The 23,408-nt window shown below is 30.5% G+C and overlaps 1 protein-coding gene across 1 annotated transcript in view; it reads right to left on the bottom strand.

Moving 5' to 3' along the window:
* The window catches only part of LOC127708851 (sperm-tail PG-rich repeat-containing protein 2-like), a 50,052-nt gene that overhangs the window by 5,691 nt on the left and 20,953 nt on the right, over positions 1-23,408 (bottom strand). Inside the window, exons 10-11 of the mRNA XM_052214010.1 lie at positions 10,195-10,378; positions 627-742 (exon numbers count right to left, since the gene is read on the bottom strand). Coding sequence (XP_052069970.1) covers positions 627-742; positions 10,195-10,378 — 300 coding nt within the window. The remainder of the gene's footprint in view (positions 1-626; positions 743-10,194; positions 10,379-23,408) is intronic.

Genomic DNA, 23,408 nt, shown 5'->3' with positions numbered 1-23,408 from the left:
GTTCTCAGTTTCCAATGTTTATTTTTATTAAGTTATTATGTGATCGGTGTGTTGACACCAGAAAATCTTTGCTCTTTGAATCAGATTAAAATAAATTCTAACATTAAATCAAACAAATTGCATTAGGTTTTACTTTAATGTTCCAATAGTTGATAACTTATATTTTCATTTGACTGAGTCTGACATACAAAATTTTAATCCCCCTTTCTATGATGAGTTTGTTTTGTAGAAAAGATTGAAGCTTACATATAAACAAATAACTTCTACAGCACTATTTCTATCAGCAGCATGGCAATTATTTGTGTATGTCTAGGGCCTGTAACAAATATTGCTGGGATAAACAGATTTACCATCTTTCATCTGTTTGTCCCAAATTGCTCAAGTTTTGCATTTAGGTTCATTTTTCTGAAATCTAGTAAAATAGGGGTATTTGACATTTAACATGGTCCTCTTAGAAACCATCAACTTAAAATACTTTATATCTTCCCAGCCTTGAAGGAACTCAAAAGTGTCTATATGAACATCCTCATCACCATTCAATATGACCTCATTTATTTTGCATGATAGCTCATTTAATGTATAAACTATAATACATCCTGGTCTTATTTATGTGGAGAAACACAAACCTCATATGCTGCTGGTCCAGGTCCATCTTCCTTCATTTCTTTAAATCTCTTGTCTTTAGTCACCATAAGTCCTCCCTTTTTAGTGATGGTATCTTTCATACTGTATGCACCTGGCCCTAAATAAAAAAATATATAGTATTGTAATATCCGCTACCGTTTTGATTCTGTTTTATTGTATTTTTTTTATTATTGGTTATTTTTTTTTAAGAGGGGTATTCAATTTCTGAGAATAAATTGCAATTTTCATAGGGAAAGTTTCTTGTATTAAAGGTCTTATTAAAAAAAGGAAAAATGTGTAAATGTACAAGGTCATATGGGATATTTATTCCCAAAATACAATTGCTTAACATATGTACTCTTAATGCTGTTTTTGCTTACATAGCAATTATATAGAAGTAAATGCAAGATTCGAAAGATTTTTATCATTCATAGTTCGTGTCAGTCATAAACAACGATAAAATATTGTTTCTTTCAACAAACAGAACAAACACATCCTTGTGACTAGAAATTGCAAACATTCAAGAAACACTAAAAGTCTTCCAAGATAATGCCAACAGTATCCAGAATAGAATGTTTTATCGAGCCACTGTTTTACCTCAGATCTGATCACCTCAGACATCAGCAATTTGCTACAGGAATTGTTATGGTTGTGATAAATAACATATGCAAATCTAACAAGCCAGACTTAGAACTGACTGTGAACATTTAGCGGATTTATGAGTATGTTTACAGAGAGTAATATGCCAGATATGAATGTATAATTATACTTCATACTAGGAATAATCAAATACCAAACTTGTCGCCTGTGGTGTTAGATGTAGAAACATGGAGCATTTCTAATTTGTACCCCCGTAAATCTGGATAAAAGTAACAATGACTAATGCATTTAATCAACAAAATGGGATACGACATCTTCACCCAATATTATGCAGGGTGATATGAGGTCAGCTGTTGCAGGATCACTTGGTGTGAAAACATGAACTCTGAGAATGGAAATTCCAAGATATAAAGGTCATTCAAGGAATTCAGAGAAAACTGGAAACTGGTGCTGTGTGTAATTTACTTTTCATGAGTACTTGCAAACTTGTTAATAGGTGTTTTGAAAAAAGTAATTCAGTAGTAAAAAAGCACAACATGGGTGGTGCTGTTGTTTTATTAAGATATATGGATGTTCTACACGCTTCTGAAATTATTTAAATCGAAGTATCCGTGCAAATAAATAGCTTTTTATTTGTTTTATTGGGATTAAATTGCTGTATAACTAACATTTATTATTCATCGAAATGAGACTTGAGAACACAATATGACTACTAACTGTTTTCCGGGAAAATAATGTTTCAAATTTCAATAGAAATATTGAAAAATGCCGTTTCGTATGATACCATGTGTGTAATTTCAGTATTCCACTTATAAACACTGTACTTAACACAAGACCAAGGAGGGTAAACAAAAAAAAAAAAGAGTTATATAAAAGGCTGATCAAAGTCTACTGGCTAGTCATAGACCTAACATAAAAGTCCTATACAGTTAAACAGCTATCATTAAAATGAATATGTTTGTTATGTTAACAAAACATTTAACATTATCCTAATGGGTAAATCAATTTATTCCGACAAACAAAAATGAAAGCAACAAAAGTTAATGTCATTGACAAGGATGTATTTCCTTGTATAAACAGATAAAGTATCAACAATAAATACGGCGGAGATGATGCGTTTACCGAGTCTACTGAAAGCTCTTTCATGTTACGGAACAGGAAAGTACTCCCAACATATATAGTAAAGCCATCATAGTTAACCTATCTACTCGGGCAATGAAATAAAAACACATTACATTGCAATAAACTCCCTTATGTCCAATGTTATACATTTCCAATAATTAAGTACAATAGGAATCAAACATGAATACGTATCCATCGGTTCTGTGACCAAACTCATCTCATTTCATCTATTTTCACACTTGAGAGTTTTTCAGAACTATGTGAAGGGCAATGAAGCTGAAAGGGACAGTTGTTGCCAACACACGGTTTCCCGTATACAACAATTTCACTTCTGGAGATAAAAGGATATTAATATCGCAAATTATTTACTGACATGCAAATGAAAGTAAAAAATATTACCTCAAATAAAGTACTTAATTACACCAACGTCTTGCTTTTAATAAGAAAATTTACGAATATATATATAAGTTACTGTAGATTGTTAAATATATTGTTGTAAATTTATAATATAGAATTTTGTCCCAAATACACGGGAAGTCTTGTTGTCATGATGTGACATGCCAAAAACCTCGAAAATTGTAACTGGACTCTTTCAAAGCTGTCAAAAGAATCATATCACATAAAAGTTAATTAAGATTAATAAAATGAAAGCCAATCTAATACAAAATACAATATTTTCTATGGATGATTATATAAGGCCGACATTAAAGGCTTGTTAACAGGGGAAAATCTGTACAAAAAGGCAAGACCATAGACATGTAAAGAGAATAGGCTCCGACACACAAAAAGCTAATTATCCCACGTTGTGTTAGGGCTATGAAAGGCAAGAGTTATTACTCATAAATAATAAATTCATAATTGGAATCATTATTGGCTGTGTGTAATAATCCACGCTAGAATTAAGTCTAGTTTTTAACTTTCTTTCTTATCTGACGTTTATTATCCATACATAGGATTTATGCTGCCAACTCTATAAAAAGCTCTGAGACCACCCGTATATAATACACTGTTATCTATTTATCTTTTAAAAGAAGATCCAGTTTTTTTAAGTTCTTTATAAAAGGCCGTACGATAGAATAATGAAAAATCATGCATATTTTCCGGTATAGGACAAAGAGTTATGCAATAAACGTCTGCACTCTGTATGTGGTTGTATGAATTTGGAGGTTTGTCAACTAAAGAAGCAATAAGATTTAAATCTCCGATTCATTAACTAGTAAGCATTCTAATTCGGCAAAGGTCACATTTTATTTTATGTCAAGCTGCAACAGGGAACTTGATATTTGCATATACATGGATCTTTTTGATTTTAAGTCGGTATCAAAAATCTAATATCCATCGGGTGTTTTAAGGCAATGAGGAAAACTTTCTTTACCATCTTACAAAACACAAGTACAGAATTATGTTACAGAATGAATGTGTCAAAATGATGGAAATATCAAACAAAGGCCCGCTGGAACTTACGGCCAAAAGGTTGATAAACTGACAAGAAAATTTTAAAACAACTTAACAGCTATGGTGTCTCTTCGAATTTACAACAAAAACACAAGATATGATTATTGACATTTTTAAAATTAATATTATCATCAAATCCCATAAAACTTAGAAAGGAATGTGCTGCAGTAATGTCAAATCCCTGTTTTACGATAAATTTATGGAACTTATCTGACGTTGCCTACTGAATGACTTTGAAATCGAAAAGTAAATAGCATTAGAGCAAATTATGGCTTTGTGATACGCTATACCTACTCACTCTCTATCTAAATTGTTTGGTTTATTACAACAATTGGAGAAATTTTAGGAAAAGCAGTCAATTAGTAGTGACAATATCATCGTTTCTGTCTTAAAGGATCAAGCATAGGAAAAATCATTAAATATATTTAATTCGTTTGATTAGCTTTTATTGTGCAGTACAGATAGTCGACAGAGGATGGCTTAATTCCATTGAATGTATAACAATTACTGAACATTGTGTAGGATCTCTAAATTAGGGGAACAGAGTAAAACAAAATTAGTTGTTTCCATTGTTCTGCCATTGTTATTGAATAAGTAAATTAGTTATGTAAGAAGTTTATTCAATTATTCTTAAATCAATTTCGCTGTCAGGGATTATAAGTAAATGGTTCCAGGTGCGAGATGAATACACATTATGGTTATGGGTCACTTCTTATAGTTATCATACAGAAATCAAATTATCTTGTATCTTGTTCTACATCAAAGACGAACATATTCCTCATCATAAGTACATTCAGATGGTATACATGTATCTTCCATTATGCTATCAAAACTTTTTGTTTTTATCTGTAAGATTTCTGCAAAGAATATCAAAATATAATTTGACTTGGCAGAATGGTCGTGTCCTGCATTAGAGCGCTGGAACTTGATATCAAGAGCATATTATGAGACCTTGTGCTCGGCTATCTTTTGATTGTTCATGGGTGAAAGGTTGATGTGAAATTAACTATTGTTTTGATACCTGATTTTTCAAATAGAAGTAAAAAAGTCATACAGATTATGTAGCTTCACAAATCTACAATCATTCCAGATTATTATCTAACATTATTGATATGATTTTCAGGTTTTATGGAAATTAAACATCAAAACTGTTGCCAAATAGTTTTGAGACTCCAATGCTTTATTGCTAAAATTCGAGTAAATTTATTTTCAAACATCGTGTTGAATGATTTAACTGACTTGTGCACTGTTAAAAATAAGTGGGTTCAAAAGACTAATTAGAATATATTTCTTATAGCTGATTAACTTCCATCAACGGACAGCCTTATCATTTAGTGTGTTTATATTTTCAGTGTCAGGTTATCGGGGCGGTAGGATGAGCTAGTTGATAGACACTTGTATGTACAGAAAGGTTTGTATATGTTGTAAAACAGTAATGGTCAAGTCTGACTTATTTACTGCCCATTATTTCAAGCACATATTAAAGCTGTCTTCAGTAGAATAAGGACTGTGATAACTAAAAATACTATGACAAATGGAAAAGTTAGTGGAACGAGAACATTAAGATATGTGTTCTAAAGCAAGAAGCATTTTTATGTCTGTGAATCTGTTTTAATATCATAACAAGTAGACACATTAAATAAATCTTAAGTCAGTGGGAAAAACTTGCTGTTGGGAAACTTTTAAGAACAACTTTGCGCTCAATCTACAATACAAGATATTCACAGCAAAAAATCCACTATTTTTTTTTAGTGATATAGGGTGCTGGTAACAATGCAAACATTGCAATGATGTCACAGAAGCATGTGAAATCTGCTGTTTTGGAAATATAATCAGGCCAGTTTTAATTAGCAGCTCTCCATAAAAAACAAAAGCAAATGGTGGATATGAGACCACAACCTGACATAACACAAAAACCCCTTAAAATTAATTAGAATCTGGAGGGACTATTCCATCGTAGTTTGTAAATCTTTTATTTTAATTATCACTTCAACTTTTCTTGGAGATTTTTTCAACATGTAGAACATGAATAAAAGGGGAGGAAGATATTGGGGCAATAAAAAATGTATGTTGAAGAAAAACAGATGAAACCATAGTAAAAAAAAAGAAGTTGGAAAGGTAGCAAAAGTCCACAAAACACTACACAGAAAACTAAAGGAAATGCCAGGAATATGTAGATACATGAAATTGAAAAAAAAAAATCATATTATTTATCTATTTTTAGGATTATTTGGTAAAATTTGATTTCAGAAATCCACTTTGAAATATGCACATATGAAATGCATGAGCAATGACCAATTTGTTCATCAGCAATGGTATTATCATGCCACAGTTGTTTATATCAAAACTCTCAACAGCTGGTTACATATGTTGCATTTCCTTATCCATTTAGTTCTGCAACACAGATAAATTTGAGTGATGACCAATGGTCAGTCTAATGGTAACAGGTGCATGATGAATAATGATTTTATCTTAGACAATTGATATATTGATAAATAAAACCTGTACTTAATGACTCAACCTAGGTAAACTTTAATTGTTTCACTTTTCATGTACAAACATTAAATGATTGGTTTTGTAGCTGAGAATATTCTAAAGTAGTGTTCCTTGGGACTTAAACACACTGATTTTCAAATAGATCACTGTCTTTATACTGCAGGAGAAGTTTCACTCTTTTTTTACAGCAGAAGAAGTTTTACTCTCTTTTTACTGCAGGGGGAAGTTTCACTCTCTTTTTACAGCAGAAGAAGTTTCATTCTCTTTATACTGCAGGGGGAAGTTTCACTCTCTTTTTACAGCAGAAGAAGTTTCACTCTCTTTTTACAGCAGGGGGAAGTTTCACTCTCTTTTTACAGCAGAAGTTTCACTCTCTTTTTACTGCAGGGGGAAGTTTCACTCTCTTTTTACAGCAGAAGAAGTTTCACTCTCTTTTTACTGCAGGGGGAAGTTTTAAGTCATTTTTCCAGTCTACATCACAATCATCCTATATAGACACATATAAGGCTTGTCAGGTTGTCAAGCAAATACTGTAAATTCAGAAATTATTGTGTGCATTTATTATTGCGATTTTGTCATTTTAAACTGAAATGCGATTTTAATTTTTGCGATATCGAGAAAAATTAGACTTATTCAAATAAAAAAATAAAAATGCGAGTTTAAATTATTGCGATTATAACCCTGTCACATTTTTCGCAATAATAAAAACATCGCAATAATTTCTGAATTTACAGTATTAAAATATAAAAAAAAAACAAAGCGTATGTGTCCATATGACACCATGCCATGCTCAACCAAATTATCATTTCAATGTTTATCTGGATCAAAACCCTAATTTAGTATGTATTCTTAAAAATTCACATCATCATGAACATGCATAAATGATTAAAGTTGATGTGACCACAACATCATGGTAAAATGCCTTGAAGAAAAACTTTTACCAGATATGGGACAGACAAATAGACGAGTACGAGTGTCCAGATGCAGAGACTGGTAAACATAATGCCCCGATACTATTAAAGTAGGACATAAAATCTTCTTATAAATCAAATGGGAAAGTATACAGATTTCCATATCAAAACATGGAAACATTTGTATACCTTCCCTTGTATTAGATCAATACATTGAGTTCGATTTTTAACATTTTGGCTCAAAAGGTAATAGTCAGCAGAAAGATGTGTCACAATATCTTGACATATTTTAAGACTCTCAGCAGATCAGTCTTTGCTCTTATTCCCTAATGCTGAGTTTTTGGTGGAGAATCAACAAGTATTAATTCTAAACCCAGTTGGGGATTACCACAACATTCCACACTTAAAGTAAGCAAGGTGATACAGTCCTACCATGAAACCATTTAGGTGGTTTAGACATCCTGAATACTTCTCTTTAGATCTTAAAGGTTACTTGTAAACTTCATTAGATAATCTGATTATATCTTCGTCAGTATGAAGGAGTTGTACTGCTATTCCAAGTCAAATGCTTTGAAGAAATTGTTAGGATTAAGGCCAGAACAGTTGCATGTCTGACAAATAAACTTTTTTTCTATACTTAACATCTCTCTTCATGTTAATTACAATTGGTTACTATGCTAATCCAATGTACCGGTAGCCTACCAGTCTTCTCTCAAGACAAGATATACTTATATACTTTCAGATTTAATCAGGATTTTAAAGTGAACCTTAAATCCTCCACTAGATGTTCAGGTGCAGCAACAAAGTAATACACTTAACAAGGGCAGCTGCTGGCGACAACCAATTATAGAAGGAGAGACAGTTAGATTTAGATCAAATGTTGTGATAATTTTTGTTCTTGTAAGAACTGAAGCAGTTGCACAATATCTAAAGCATCTCCAAGTCAAACATTACTGTATAATTCTCATAAACCTGTCAATATCTTTTAATTTCAACAAGGTGGTCTGTTTTAAAATTAGCTGCAAATACCCAAAGTAGATCATTTGGATACATTCACAGAAATATTCCTGGTTTATCTCAGAATTGATGCAATCTTTGTAAAAGACTCAAAAGATCTTGTATAAATTTAATTTTGCTGCCATGTTTAAGATTACTAGTGATTGCTAGTGACTTGACTAAATGGAATTGTGCATGCAGATAATCTCTCATTTTTGTTGAACTGCAAATGCATTTGAGTAGCTGTCAGATTTGCTTTAATGGGTAAGATAAGATAGTATTGTATAGATGGCTTTTATTTAGAAATTTGTATTCCAGGATGTCAACACAACAATTTACAAGTAAAACAGATTCTGTAGTTTTCAACAGGAAGAAATAAACATAAGAAACAGATTTCACCATGACTCACTGTTTACTCATAGGAAAAAAATGCTCTTGCCGTCATAGGCTTTAAAAAACTTAATTTTGAAGGTAAAAATCTTATATATGTCATGCCATTACTTTTTATTTTGAAGTATGTAAATAAATTCAATGAGAAAGCAGATATTCTATATCATTCTTCTTTTACACTGCTTAATCTTTTGCTCTACATCATAAACCAAATTTATCTTCAGCAAAATTCGAGATATCTTTTTTTTTAACTTGCAAATGAATGAAATTAAAACAGATGTCATTTTCAGAAGAAGTAAATTTAAGTACAAAAATTTACACAAGCTTAAACTAAATTAGATTTTGTTTATGTATTTTAATCATCTCCTGTGTCAGAGAGTCCATTCATAAAGATTATGTGTACTTAAAAATAGCTTTGAAGGGTTAATCAGGTAGTCAGTGTGTACATATACAGGGTTCAGTTTCACAAAACCCCCAGATTTATCTTCAAATAGAAAAAAAAAAATTATTCTAAATTGAGATGAAGAACACCAATAAAAGCGCTGTTCCTTTGCGTTTTGTGGGTTTTTTTTGCTGTGCATGTACTGATATTGTGTCATGGATGGATACCCCATGGATCCTTTGTTTATCTATTAATTGAATAAACTCTTGAGTGGAATAAAAACTAAGGAAATCACACAGCTGTTATATTTTGTTGAACCAAGATCAGAACATTATCACTACTCAGTAAAATTTAAATACATGGATTTCAAATATTAAAATTTTAAAGATGTCTGGAATTGGGTTGGAAGAATTATTTGCCTTTATTTCAGGTATGAAGAACTTATTTAGATTTGAGATATGAGGATATAACTGTTGATTCGTTATTATTTGTTGGATAGTCATTTTGTGAAATTATAAAATTGTTTTGAATAAACATTGAACAACAAAATTTCTTATGTGACGTTTACATTTTCTGACATCAGACACGCGAAGCAATGAATGTGATTTTTAATTTGATAGATGCTTTTGTGCTTTTTTGTAAATGATTGTTTGTTTTGATATTGTAACACAGTGATGACTGCTGTACCCATATTTTGACTATTTTATTTATCATGTCTGTTTTGTTCACGCATCGTTGTAAATATAACGGAATTTGATGAGACTGTCGTACAAGTTAGAGGTTTAGCGCTATAAAACCAGGTTCAATCCACCATTTTCTACATTTGAAAATGCCTGTACCAAGTCAGGAATATGACAGTTGTTGTCCATTCGTTTGATGTGTTTTGTCATTTGATTTTGCCATGTTATTAGGGACTTTCTGATTGAATTTCCCTCACAGTTCAGTATTTTTGTGATTTTACTTTTTTGTGGATTTTGAGGGTAAAGGTAACCATGAATTCAAATGTTCAATGAAGTAAAATTTTTTAAAGGCTTGTATGCAGACTGGCAAAACAATGAAATCAAATATCCACAAAAATACAATTTTTCTTTAACAAAATTTGGAATCCACCAAAATAATTGAATCCACAGCACTTAGATTTTAGAAATGAGGAAATGACTGTAATTTTGGACCTGAATAGATGACTACCTAGATTTAAGATTTATGGTATTGACTTACCTGGATTTTCTAGATCAGGCTGTAGTACCACTGTATCTCTTGCAGGTGCAAATCTTGAAGCAGCAGTTAAGAATGATCCTTGTTTTCTACCAGCATCATCAGTTCGTGGTTTGGCTCTTTCTATTCTAACCTGTGATTTTTGGTAGGATTGGCTTACTTCATAGGAACCAGGTGGTGGCAGTTCCTACAAGCAAAGGAATTCAGTATGTATAAAAATTACAAAACATATATGTAATTGCATTCTTGCAAGACAAGATCTCTAGCCAAAACAGGTATGAAACATGATTGTTTCTGTAGCACAGGACTTAATATCAGGTAAATAGGATGCAGAAAAATAAAGTCCTTAACCAGCATCTGCAGATGTGGATTCAGTATAATCCCTAAGATATTTCTGCACACTGTATGAAGCAATATAGGTAAATCCTCAAATATATCCATCATGAATTAGCCTCTTTTGTTTGCTATTAAATGGACATTTATAGACAAGACAATCAATTTTTAAAGCACCTAGTTTGAAGAGCATTGTTTCTTTGATATTTATAGAAGGACACATGGGATAAACATCAAGGAGACAGCAACCAATTAAAGATACAAACTCATCCTAATAGATATCTATAGTCACCACCCAGACTTTAATAAAGATCATGTCAGTTAAGGATCTAGGAATTTCAAAAATGGGGGTCTTGAGGGACCTAAATAACAATAATAAACAGTCAAAAAATAAAAAAAATATGTATTAAAAACACAAATCTTAGGCCATCAGAGAGACCACTTCATGCCCCTCCCTATGATCCCCCTTTTCAATTACCTGAAAGGCAATTGTGAATAAATTCAACTGATGCAATCAAAGAAAAGATCTTTATACCAAATTCTAAATATATGGGAAAAAACAAGCCATAAAGACAATGATAACAATCAATGAGATTCCAGCTTTGAGAAAGGCACAAAAGTATGTGTAAAACTCTGTCTGATAATTCTGTTTTATTCTATGTCTATCTACAATCAACAACAAAAATTAGAAATAGGATAAGACAAAAAGGAAAAAATGTTTAAAAAAGCTATTTATTATGAGAACAAAAATTATCTACATTTCCAAAATGTCAAATACTAATTGTCTAATCATGTAGTTCTATGATGAATTATGTCTACGGTTATCAGAAATAAATTATAAACAAGACTTTGAGCATGATAATTTTACAAAAACTATTAACATGTTCTTAATCATCATTTTGTCAAAAAAGATGGTTCTAAACTGTACAAAAACATGACAATATACCTGTGTCATTACTAAAGAATTTTAATTTTTTGGTTATTTTGCAAAAAAATGATATTCTGATGATGATTTCATATGTATTTTCATTCAAGTCACCAGTAAAATGTTTACTTGGGGCTATGTTTGATATCTACCTTAATTACATCAATCATTTCCCATTTAAAATTTAAACCACAAATTCAGTGCTGCATGTAACAATCAGTAAAATTCAATTCTTAAGAGATCTGACAAGTATTCAGAAAAAACATAGGTCCTCCTTAATGTGTCAAATAAACAAAAAGTTTCAAGTTTGAGTTCCTGAAAAGTTGCTGTATTAACATTTCTAACTGATACAACGTACCTACTTAATGTCAGTAGCCAATATAACATGGTAAGTTGCACATAGAAAAAGAAACACCTCCTTAATTTGTCAAACTCTAAAATGTTTGTTTATTTGAGGTCCTGAACAATTACTTTAGTATTATCATTTCTAACTGATGTAATGTACCTACTAACTGTCCAGTAGCCAATACAACATGGCAAGTTACACAGTAAGAAAAAATAATTAAAAGGTTAAGAATAAGAGCAGGGAAACTTCTGACTTCTTTTAACATTGAGTGATGGATAGTTAACTAGGAAATTAGAAATCAAAGTGTCTTGTATAGCACTTATTACATAATTATGTGTTATATTCTAACATTGGTCTGAAAGCATTAAAAATTGTCAATTTATATTTATTTTCCCTTTTATTAAAACAAATAACAAAGTTGCATAGCAACTGAACTGTGAATTTGCATACTTTTTTCTTTAGTGATTTCATACCAATAACAATTACACCAACTCATATTTATCTACAAAAAATGACAAGCTATTCATAGAACAATTAACTAGTACACCATTAAAGTAAATGTCTTCATACCACACAGGATAATAATTTGTAACATATTATCAATTATTGAACGATAATATGCATTCATGCCTACAGGAAAAACATGTAAAATATCTCTTTTATAGCCACGACAAATTAACTGGTATTAGTCTTATGATCACAAGTCCAGATTTAGACCACATTTTCAGGTGTTTGTCTCTAGGCCCAAAAGTGACCATTATAAATCAAAAATGTATAAATCATATCAAACATAGCCACTAAGCTTTGGACAAATTAAGGAGGCCCTTTATGTCAAAATATAAACTTTCGAAGGTAGATCATATGAAAACTATGACGAGAGGAGGCATTAAGTTGTCATGTACTTAGCTGTTAGCTTATGGTATGGTCACTCTGACATGCTTACAACTGCAAGGAGTCATGTCATACATAACATCTTATTAAAAAATCACTGTAAATATGACACCTACTGGGAAAAGTCGGATTTACTTTGATCTTTCTGTTGAAAATCTAAACATATATTTTACTAATTTATGTAAAATATATTTAATAGTTATTTCCCTTCCAGTCAAGTTGACAGACTAGATAATCATTAGACCCCAAAATTCCATTATAGAGATTATATTGAGATAAAATATTTTAATTATAAAAAATATAGCTATAAATCAATAGAATTGGGGCTTGGACAACTGATACACTTGTGGTGCTTTTCAAAAATATCAAAATCTAAAGTTTACTTAGGTAAGCTGTATGAAAAAAGTATCATATACCAAGTTAAGTTTGACAAAGTAATTAAAGAATACACCAAAGATTAATAATAAAACCTTTCTGAAACAGGATAATTTACATAAAAATACATAATTTATTAACATGGCAAGGTCATAAATAAATAGCAAGTTCAAATCAAGTCACAAGTTGTATACAACTAATCAAAATTTATATGCCATAAAATAACATAAAAGTAATTGTATATCTTTTAAAACATCTAAAGACATTAAAATAAATTTTAAATGTCAAATTGGACAAAGTCTTGATGGGGTAGATGGTACTTGAGATAAATAACTGGGATGTAAATGGAGAAAAGTTTGTCTAAGCAGATACACAGACCACTTGTGTGTTATTAGACATTGTAAACACAGACTCATGTTAGGGTAGCTGTTTATAAACTGTTACATAAACATTAGTGTAACATATGGCCAATATTACATTGTTTTTATTCTGCTACAATCAAGATTTGACTGACAAGTTAGCCAAACTGATTATTGAATCATTAATTGAAGGAAATCAGAACATGATTTCTCATAAATACTTTAATAAACAACTTCCTTTTGAACTTTATACCGAACAACTTTTCCTTTCAGACTTGTTTAGTATACTCAGATCCCACAGCTAATTGACAATATTAGAGTTAACCTAAATAATACAGTCCCTCCCCATAACTGATCACTTCTAATGTACCAATTGTTGAGCAGCGAAATATAACCAGTGAAATATTCGGGATATAAGAATAAGAATATTTATTGATCCAATTAAGGGCCTTTGATGGGCAACATGACCTTTAAATACACAAAAAATACACTATGATTTTGTAAACATAATTCTAACCCGTACATTGAAAATAAATATTAAATGTTCATGTAGTTATAAACCTACATATATTTCTTCATCTAATGTAAAACAGTAAACTGATTTAAACTAAGGGAGACAACTCTTCTTTAAATTTCATTAATTATCAATAGTACTCAACTAACTCTGCTACGTGCTAGAGAGAAGGCAACACAAACAGCTGATGAAACTTAAAAAGCAATGTTTCAAAAGCAGTTGCTTTTCTTTCTCTGACTCTTAAATAGTTTTTTTTTTATAATCATTTTCATTTATCTTTTTAAGATATGATATTGTACAGTGGTCATAGCCAATCAAACCACAATTTATAAATCTATGATGGAGATTGTGATTCTAAAGGTACAAAGATAACATTACTTCTCAGTTTTACATTGTTCCTAAATATTTGTACTTTAAAATAGGGTTAAGAGGTCTTGTAGAAACAATGCCAATATAATTTGGCAGATTTGACATTTATAAACAGTTTGATAGAAAGAACATTTGTTTTATCATTTAATAGAATCTCCAAAACAATGTAACCTGGGTTATACCAATATACAGCATCTCATCTCAGGACTAGATTGAATCATACAAATCTGCAACAAAATACAATTATGTAAAGCCCTATTATTGCCGAGTGCAATCCATTACGGTGAAATATGTATTGCTGTAAATATGACTAAACATTCAGATAACTATTCCCTAACTTGACCGTCGTAACATAAATCACCATGACTGACTCTGTCGCAGGGATGTTACAGTGTCACTGTCTCTGTGGTTCGTACTACTGAGTAACTCTGATTAAAACTTGAAACATGTGTGATAAAGTGGAAATCAATCGCAGCAATACTGTAAAGAGCATGATATTGGGTCTATAAGAAATTGGCTCTTTGACTTCTGTCTTAATGGCTTTGTCTATAATAGTATGGTACAACCTTAACTATTCTGCAGATGGTTCAATTGATCTAATCAATCCGGTTGCAGTTATTGTAAGTTGTATATTTCACTCCGATACCACATCTTTGATTTCAGAGTTTCATTGATTGAAATCCATAATACAGCTGTAAAGTGGATATATTTTTACAATTCTTTTCTGATACTGAATCTATTTTCAACATCAATTTCAGTATTGTTTTTCATATGTCATCGATTTATGTGTAAAAAAAAAAAAATTTATGCATCTGCCAGATTTTTTTAAGAAAAAAAAAGACATTATTTAAGTTTATTTCAGTCTAATAAACTTTGATATGAAAGTAATTCTGGTGGAGTTTTATCAAATTTCTGGTTAAAATTCTTATTAATTGAATACGATATTGATTTGAATTTCAGTGTAAATCTCATGTTGTTGGATGGTTTTCATCATTTTATCCAGATATTTAACTCAGCATAACATTTTCTTATTTGTCATCTCTGTTGATAAACGAAATTTTGCATTAATTCGTTGAGGGGTCCATAGATGACCACTTGCATGGTAAAATTTTTGCCTTTACCTTAGCTTCTGAACATACTCTTTTTTCAGTTACTGTCCATTTTTCTGGTCAACAAACCTTAAGCACTTCAGTTAATGCCTTATTGTTTAAATTGTTTTTGTTCTGAATATGAATAATATATTTGCCACTGGACATAAAACAAACACAATTAATCAATCTTCTGTTTAAGTCTAGCTGTGGTGAATGTTATCAATTTCTATTGGATTTAATTCTAGGCTTCAATGAAGAATTAAGAAAGAAAAACATGATCTTATTTCTTATATTATTTATAAAGAATTAAAACAAAAAAATATTGGCATCTTCGCCATTGATCATATATGGCTAGCATTTTTCAGCAAATTTGCTTACAAACGTGAACATGCCAAGGGACAATCACACAACAGTAAGTCTAAAACAGACAACACCTATAATGGCTAAAAGAAAAAAAAAGACTAACATACAAACAACTTACACAAAACACTACACAGAAGTCTAAAGATTGACAAGCACAAACCAAACCAAAAACCAAGGGTGAACTAATATGCTTAAAGGCAGGGTCAGTAATCCTGCCCAAGTACCATCATGCCACTGGTGACAATTCCCTTATCTTACCAAATGTATAAACCATCATTAGATGTAAATTCTCTAAACCTAATAGTGACAGAATATGAGAGTTTGAAATAGAATACACATTTCTTCTGGACAAATGATAGACAAGGCTCAAAGTTGTCAAACAAGGGGCTAATGATCAACTTCTTTTTATTTCATACATTAACTGAAATAGATATGATTTTATACAAATAAAAATCAAATGGCAGTTCTAATGTGACAAAATGAATAAAAATTCTGGGGAAATCTTTTTTATGCTAATTTTCTGTTTTATAATTTTTATTGTCATCATTTATTTTGTTTTAAACTTTGAATGTCATTATTTTGATGAGATCCATACAACCTATTTACATGTTTGCTTTGAGAAAACACTTAAAACTTTGAATCTTTTCAATCAAAAGATGACAATGTAATGACACAGGAATGTACAAGTAGAATAACTCCTCCCATAATAAATTGTAGATATAATTATCAAAATTTAAAGCATATATATGGCCAACCTTTAAGAATAAAGAACTTTAAATATCGAATCCACTCTAAAAACTTGTTAAAATGCCATCAATCAGAATTATGAAATAAAACAGATCATATATTTATGATAAATATAAAAACTACATAAAATTCAAATTATATACAGAAAAGGAAGATAAGACAAGTTTGCTACTAAGCCCTGATAACATCTTATCAATGCATTACTGCTTGTAAAATCACAATATTTAATAAAGACTGAGGATTTACAAGTAATGCAAACTTCCTTCCTATGTTATCATCAGCATTATAACTCATCCTGATGAAAGTTAATTTTTGGCATCATTCAAATAACTAATCTGTAGAAATATACTTCTTTTATGAAGATTATAGGTAGATTTCACTGGTTAGTTGGGACAGTAAAACTTAAAAATAAAAAAAAAATTGTCCAATATCTCGCTGGAAGAAGAAATACACATTATTTCAAGTCAGATCTAAAGTCAAGTTTGAAATTTGTGTTAGCGTGGTCGCCGTGTCATTCTATAACCTACAGTAGTTATTTTATGCTTGCTTCTGATTTGAGAGTTATGCCCCTTTTTTAAACACAATGTTGATTCAGCAATTGTTGACATTAACATTGCTGAAGGAGGATTTCAAGACAAAGGTAAGAACCAAAATCTCTCTCTCAGTCCTTACTTGACTCTACATTGAATGAGTTCTGAATCTAAGTAGGCTTTGCATTAAAGTTATTACCTATTTATGGGTAAGATATAAACTTGCAGGACAGCATGGGTGGTATCATGCTTGCCATGAAGTGACGAGTGTGGGACGTGGTAGGTTTAATCCCTGTTCAGGTCATACTAAACAATTGAGAATTGGTATTTGCTACTTTGAATAATGTGTCCAGGGAGGTTACGTGTCTTATTGCAGACTGTTGTGAACTAGCATTGACAAATACCTGACTCAGTGCGTCAGTCAAGTACAAAGCAGGATTCATATTTATATCACATTAATAATAATTTCCACCTCATGCATTGTAATGTTTGCCACTGGAAGTTAAAAACAAAGTGATCCAAACTTTCAAAACATGGGAGGTTGGTTCTTATCCTGTGAGTCAGAATATATTTCTGACACAAAAAGACCAATATAATTATTAAAAAATTTAACATTATTTCGTATTGCAAACTATCATGCACGATTTCTTTCACTTATCTTCCCTACCAAATTTTTTTTCTTCGTTAAATTGGTATAAAAATTCTAGGTGTCTTGAATAAAATAAACCAAATAAAACTTAATGAAGTGGGCATAATTGTGATAAATAGACTCCCCTTTTGACAGTAATATTAACTGTGGCCATGATATTATCAATGTTTCTGTCAATACTATTGTCCCTTAGGCAGTCTATTTATCAGGATAATGCCCTCTCCACAAGTATCAGTAAAAGGAGATGTGGGTTATGTGTCAATGAGACAGCAACCCCAAAGAGACAAATGACAAAAATTACATCTACAGGGTAACAGTCTTCAACAATAGTCTGGTGCTGAGACTATTATCTAAATAACACCTTATTTTAATAAATGCTTGAAACAGTAATTACTTGTATTTATAATGATATAAAACAATTCTAAATACTCCAATTAAACAGAACAAAGATACTACAGATATGAATACAGCAGTCTTACTTTCATCTGCAAATAGACTGCGATAAATCTGAGCTCTGCTATACATCTACATTTCATCTTGAAGAATGGTTACCGGGTACCTGTATAAGTTTTGCTGAAATCTTATTTGTGGGTTAAAAGGAGAAGTGTAGTTCAAATAAAACACTTCACACAGAAATCCTTCGATTCAAATCCTACTTAAATGTAGGATGCATAGCAAAAATGTAATGAAATGGGCTTGAAACTGTTTGGTATAGTTTCAAGACAACTTGTGAATTAAAAATATATGCTGGGTGGACAGGATAACAAAAAATATACTGCTAAATACACTTAAAATGTAAACATATTAAATTATGTAACTAGAAAAGTAATAAAAAAGAGAGGAATTATTTTTTCATCATGACTGATAATCGTAATCAAGGAATTTGCATGAAAAATGACAAAAATGTTCTTGGTTTCTTTGTTTAATTCTTGGCTCTAAATATTTTTTCATCCTTTAGACAGTTGAAGTCCTCCTAAACTGACAGATATTGTGATAAAAGAGGATTTTCTTCTACGATTTTTTCAACAGATTGTAATTTATGTTCTGGCTTGTTTCATTTTAATGATAATAACTATGACATAAATGGGAAATAGACAGTGTATGACAAGCCCTTGAGGTACATTTGAGAAATTATGATTGAATCGCCCACCTTGTTTTCTCCTTTATGAACCTGGACTCCAGCAAAAGGCTACAAAAAATCGGAAGTTTTTATCCCATCAAATTTTTACCTTGATGTCAAAAGTTTATAACCTTTTGATGTATTCCATTATCATGTCCTAAAGATCAAATTGAAAGATCAATAGATAATGGTGAAATCACCACAAAACACCAATTAAACTAGACAAAAAAATTGTTGGACACACCTCACTGTTTTATTTCTATCTGCTTCATTTCATGAGAAATATGAAGACTTGTCTGTTACTTTTTTTCTGTCTAAGAACAGAAGATTTCTGACTCCAAAATAAAAGAACTGCATGTTATAAATTAAGTAAATGAAATGCATGTACCTGAATGCATTAAACTGACAGTTACAAATCTAATATATCAATTTTTTCTGTGCTAACACACATCTACTTCATTACATCAAAGACTACTGATAAACTATGGGGACACATTTTAATACCTTTTTTCTGAATTTGATGTTAATTTTAAAAGAATGCTTAATTCAGGGTTTTAATCATCATTAGTTGTGGTTCAAGGTTCCACACAAATCAACTTGAAATACCTAAATTATTTTTTTCATGGTTTTTGATTAGCCATGAAATCAAAGAAATCCGGTACCCTAAACAAGAAAAGTATTTTTACTGTATTTGTATACAAATCAATTAACTAAATATGAAGAAAATAATGTATAAAATAACTTTTACAGTATAAATTTTACAACTCCAGAAGTGCAATTCACAATTAAAGTCTCTTCAGTGATGTTGGAGGCCAAAAATTTGAAAATCCAAAACATAGAACAAATGTTGAAGAGCTGACCTAAATAATAGCCAAACAGAGCCAGTGCATGAAGGAGATACTTGATTCCAACACCTTAAAATAAATAGTACTTTTATGAGAGAAATGGCTATTTTTGTTCAATGAAATGCTTTTTGATATTATCAACCTAGAATTACCTCTACTTTAAAAAAATATCAACAGATTTTGCATCATACAATTTTTTTGTTCTGGCGTCTTGACAATTAAAGGAAGAAGAGACAGAAAGTGTAAAAAGTGCAATTACTATTACTATGAAGCACATGTTTATTTAGGAAAGCATGTCCCATACAAAGTTTTACCCATAAAAGAATGTAATTGATCAATATTTATTCTAAACATTGGCACTTTAAGATAACTATAATTGGTATAAGAGATGTACAATAAAATGACAATTCCTAGAAACTATCACCCAGATAATTGGTTCAGTTCTATTGGGACTACAACATTTGTTCTATTTAACATTCTCTCATAAAGTTCAATTTCACAAGGGAGCAAGTTTTATTATTGACTTGTCAATCATACAGGATTTTTTTCTAACTTTGTCTTTAAATTAATTTGAAAATATAGTTTCCGTATCTGTTAAAAAAAAAATGTGTCTTTTGTAAGAAACATTTACATCTCTTTGTTATGTGTGAGAAAAGAGCAATGTCAAATGTCATAGTATAGCATCACTTGGGAAAACTTGTATCGAGGAAAAAATAAAAAAGCTATTCTATATTTAATGAGAAATGATATAGAATAACCTGGGAATGGAGTTTGTGTTGCACTTTTTAAGTCTACGAGATAGGAATTGTACAATAGAGTAGCCTTTGAACAACTTACAATTAACACCTTTATATTCTATCATTTTATGTCTATCACTTTCATAATTAATGGAATGTTTCTGACAAAAATCAATTGTCACATTAATAAAAGATGCATAGCAGTCTAGAAAACTGTAAGAATTGTACTCTAACATAAAGGTCTGCGTGTTCAAGCTAAATTACATTTTAATGGACCTCATTCATTGGTAAAACACAAAATTTTCATTAGATGAGATGCAGACTAAGAATTTCAAATTCTGTAGCACACCCACATATTACGGATTTTTTTGTAAAAAAAACGGCCTTTTTTTTTATCTAAATGATAGTTTTTTTGTTTTACGTTATATAAAATATTTATTTAAATGCATACAGAAAGAGAAATACAAGAAAGAAATAATTTTAGCTATAGTTTTTTATGTGTATATAACTTTTGTGATGTGAAAAATTACTTAAATTTCAGCATACAAAACCAACTATAATCCAAGACGAACAAGATTCCATAATAGTTTTTGATCTTTTTATGAAATTCGTCAAATAATACACTGTTATACTGTAAATAATAATGCTCATCCTCCCATTGCATGGTATCTACAAAAAAATCTTCATTTTTTCAAGACATGAATGTAATTTTGAGCTATGAACAATCAATCAGTCTTCTTATTATCTGACAAGGGAGGTGTATTGTGCCCTGGTGCATACTAATCAGGTAAAATATGTTTTATTTTTAATGTTTAACTTTAAATCACAGCTGACTTCTTCTTTGATAACAGTAATCTTGCCCATTTTACAAAAAAGTTACAAAAGTATAAAACCTCCAGGTTTAAATGACAACTGTTTTAATCCTTATATTTTATGACCTAAATCTCTAAACTTATGTTTGTATCAAAGTTTCCATCTATAAATGAATTGCTTTTAAGTCTATGAGATAAAAGGCAATTGCTTTTAAGATTTGTTTAAAATTTAGACATTTATTACTTAATTCTGAGACATGAATATGCTGGAAAAATACCAACAGGAAATCTGCAATCAAATTCATTTTATTGGATAAAATCTAATTTAATTGAAAAAACATACACATCAAAGATCATGATAAAGGTCTAAGGGACATAACCATGTTATGACATGCGGCTCCTTTCTGATATTGCACATGTTTTATCTTTAATCATCACCAAAAGATTAGACATAATAAGACAAAATCAAGAATCCTCTGACCAAAAATTCTGTATCAAATTAGAAATAACACATCATTAATGTACTGTCCTTGATTTACCATCATCAGGTACCTCCCCAAAAAAGTGAAAACCCGAATGAAAAGCTACATGTATATGACCAAAAGAGCAATAGAGCAAATAAAATTACCAAACAAATAAAGAATTCGTTTGCAACATAGTCAGTTTAGCTATTAAAAGAGTTTAATTCCAATCAAAAATATCTAATCCATTGATGCAAAACTAAAGTATTCCTTTTTATGCAATTTAACTATGCCCCTATGTGTATTTCATATGATGTAATGATGAAAGAGAGCAATATCATCAACACTTCATCAACAGACAAAAGGAAATTAAACAAGGGAAGACCACTAAATCACACTTGAAACCAATTTGTTTCAAACTATTTTTTAATTAGAGAGTCGTGGAAACAGTTTATTTTTAACAGCCTTACTACCACTTTGCATATTGCCACAATTTCCAATTCCCAAGTTCATTAAAACAATGCTATTTATTGATGAAAAATGTTTACCTGATTTACAATCTAAAGTTAAGATTTATGACAAAATATTTCACAATCATAATAAGGCTAGTATTGGTTTTACCATTAGTGGAACTTTCTATAATGTTTTAATAGCATTACCAGTCAGATGAAGTATACAACTATAAAAAGAGAATTTTTAACTACAGCATAACACTACAATAAAATAAATCTGGATTTAATCAGAATGTAAACTGATCAAAATTCTAATGTTAAACTATTGTTAATATTAACCTCAATGATAACTTTCAACATTCTCAAGCACTAAAACAATTAACACTATTTCTGAATATTTCTTCTGTTATAGAAGACTAGTATTTCTACAACTCTATCTCATCTGCTATATTCTGCTTGAAAATGGATGGAAAAATAAATGTATATGGTCTATCTGAAGTTATTCTTCTTTAGGTTGAGAACAGTGAGTGTCCCTAACTTTTGGATTTAAATTGATTGGTTGTTGTTTGTTTTACATCCAGTGGCAAAGAGTTCATGTATTTAGTATATATGTAGTCATAACCTAGGGAACATTTAAAAAAAATTAATTGAAAGTTATCTCCTTTTCTTTGAAAGTTGTTTTATTTTCTTAAGTACTAAATAATAAAATTTAATGTTTTTATTTTAAATGTGAGGATACTTTATGTGTGCATATTTTGAAAGGACAAATGTACAATTGCCCTTCAAACAGTAATCAAATTACATTTTGTGTTATGAAATATCTGTTGTGTTTGACAAAATGTAGCATGATGCTACTTTTTTTCAATTGTCAAAGTTTTTCTACAGTATGTTGATGTTCAGGAAAACTAAATGATGTCTTAGTATGAATGCACTTTGCAGAACTATTGTATTAATTGTTAACTTGTTCCCCTCCTGAGTTTGCCTGAAATATTTCCCACTGGACATTTAGCAAACAATAATCAGCCAATCAAAAATGGTATGGCCAGTCAACAAATACTTAACCAAGAACTTAAACTCTTAAACAAATGAGAGACAACACAAAAGTCATTAAAAGTAGGAAAATTGGTCTAAATCAAATTAAAAAATGTAAGTAATTTATGTTAACAGTTTAACATAAATAATAACTTCATGATAACTGCACTTAAACTTATAAATCAATTTATTTTTTCAACAAAAATGACTACAGTTTTGTATATTTGATTTCCCTGCGGCAAAGATTGAACATTAATGACAAAAAT

Source organism: Mytilus californianus, unplaced genomic scaffold (assembly GCF_021869535.1).
Source record: "Mytilus californianus isolate M0D057914Y unplaced genomic scaffold, xbMytCali1.0.p SCAF_7, whole genome shotgun sequence".
In the NCBI taxonomy this organism is placed as follows: domain Eukaryota; kingdom Metazoa; phylum Mollusca; class Bivalvia; order Mytilida; family Mytilidae; genus Mytilus; species Mytilus californianus.
Note: the sequence above shows the minus strand (reverse complement) of the source record. Positions and strands in the feature narration are given on the sequence as shown.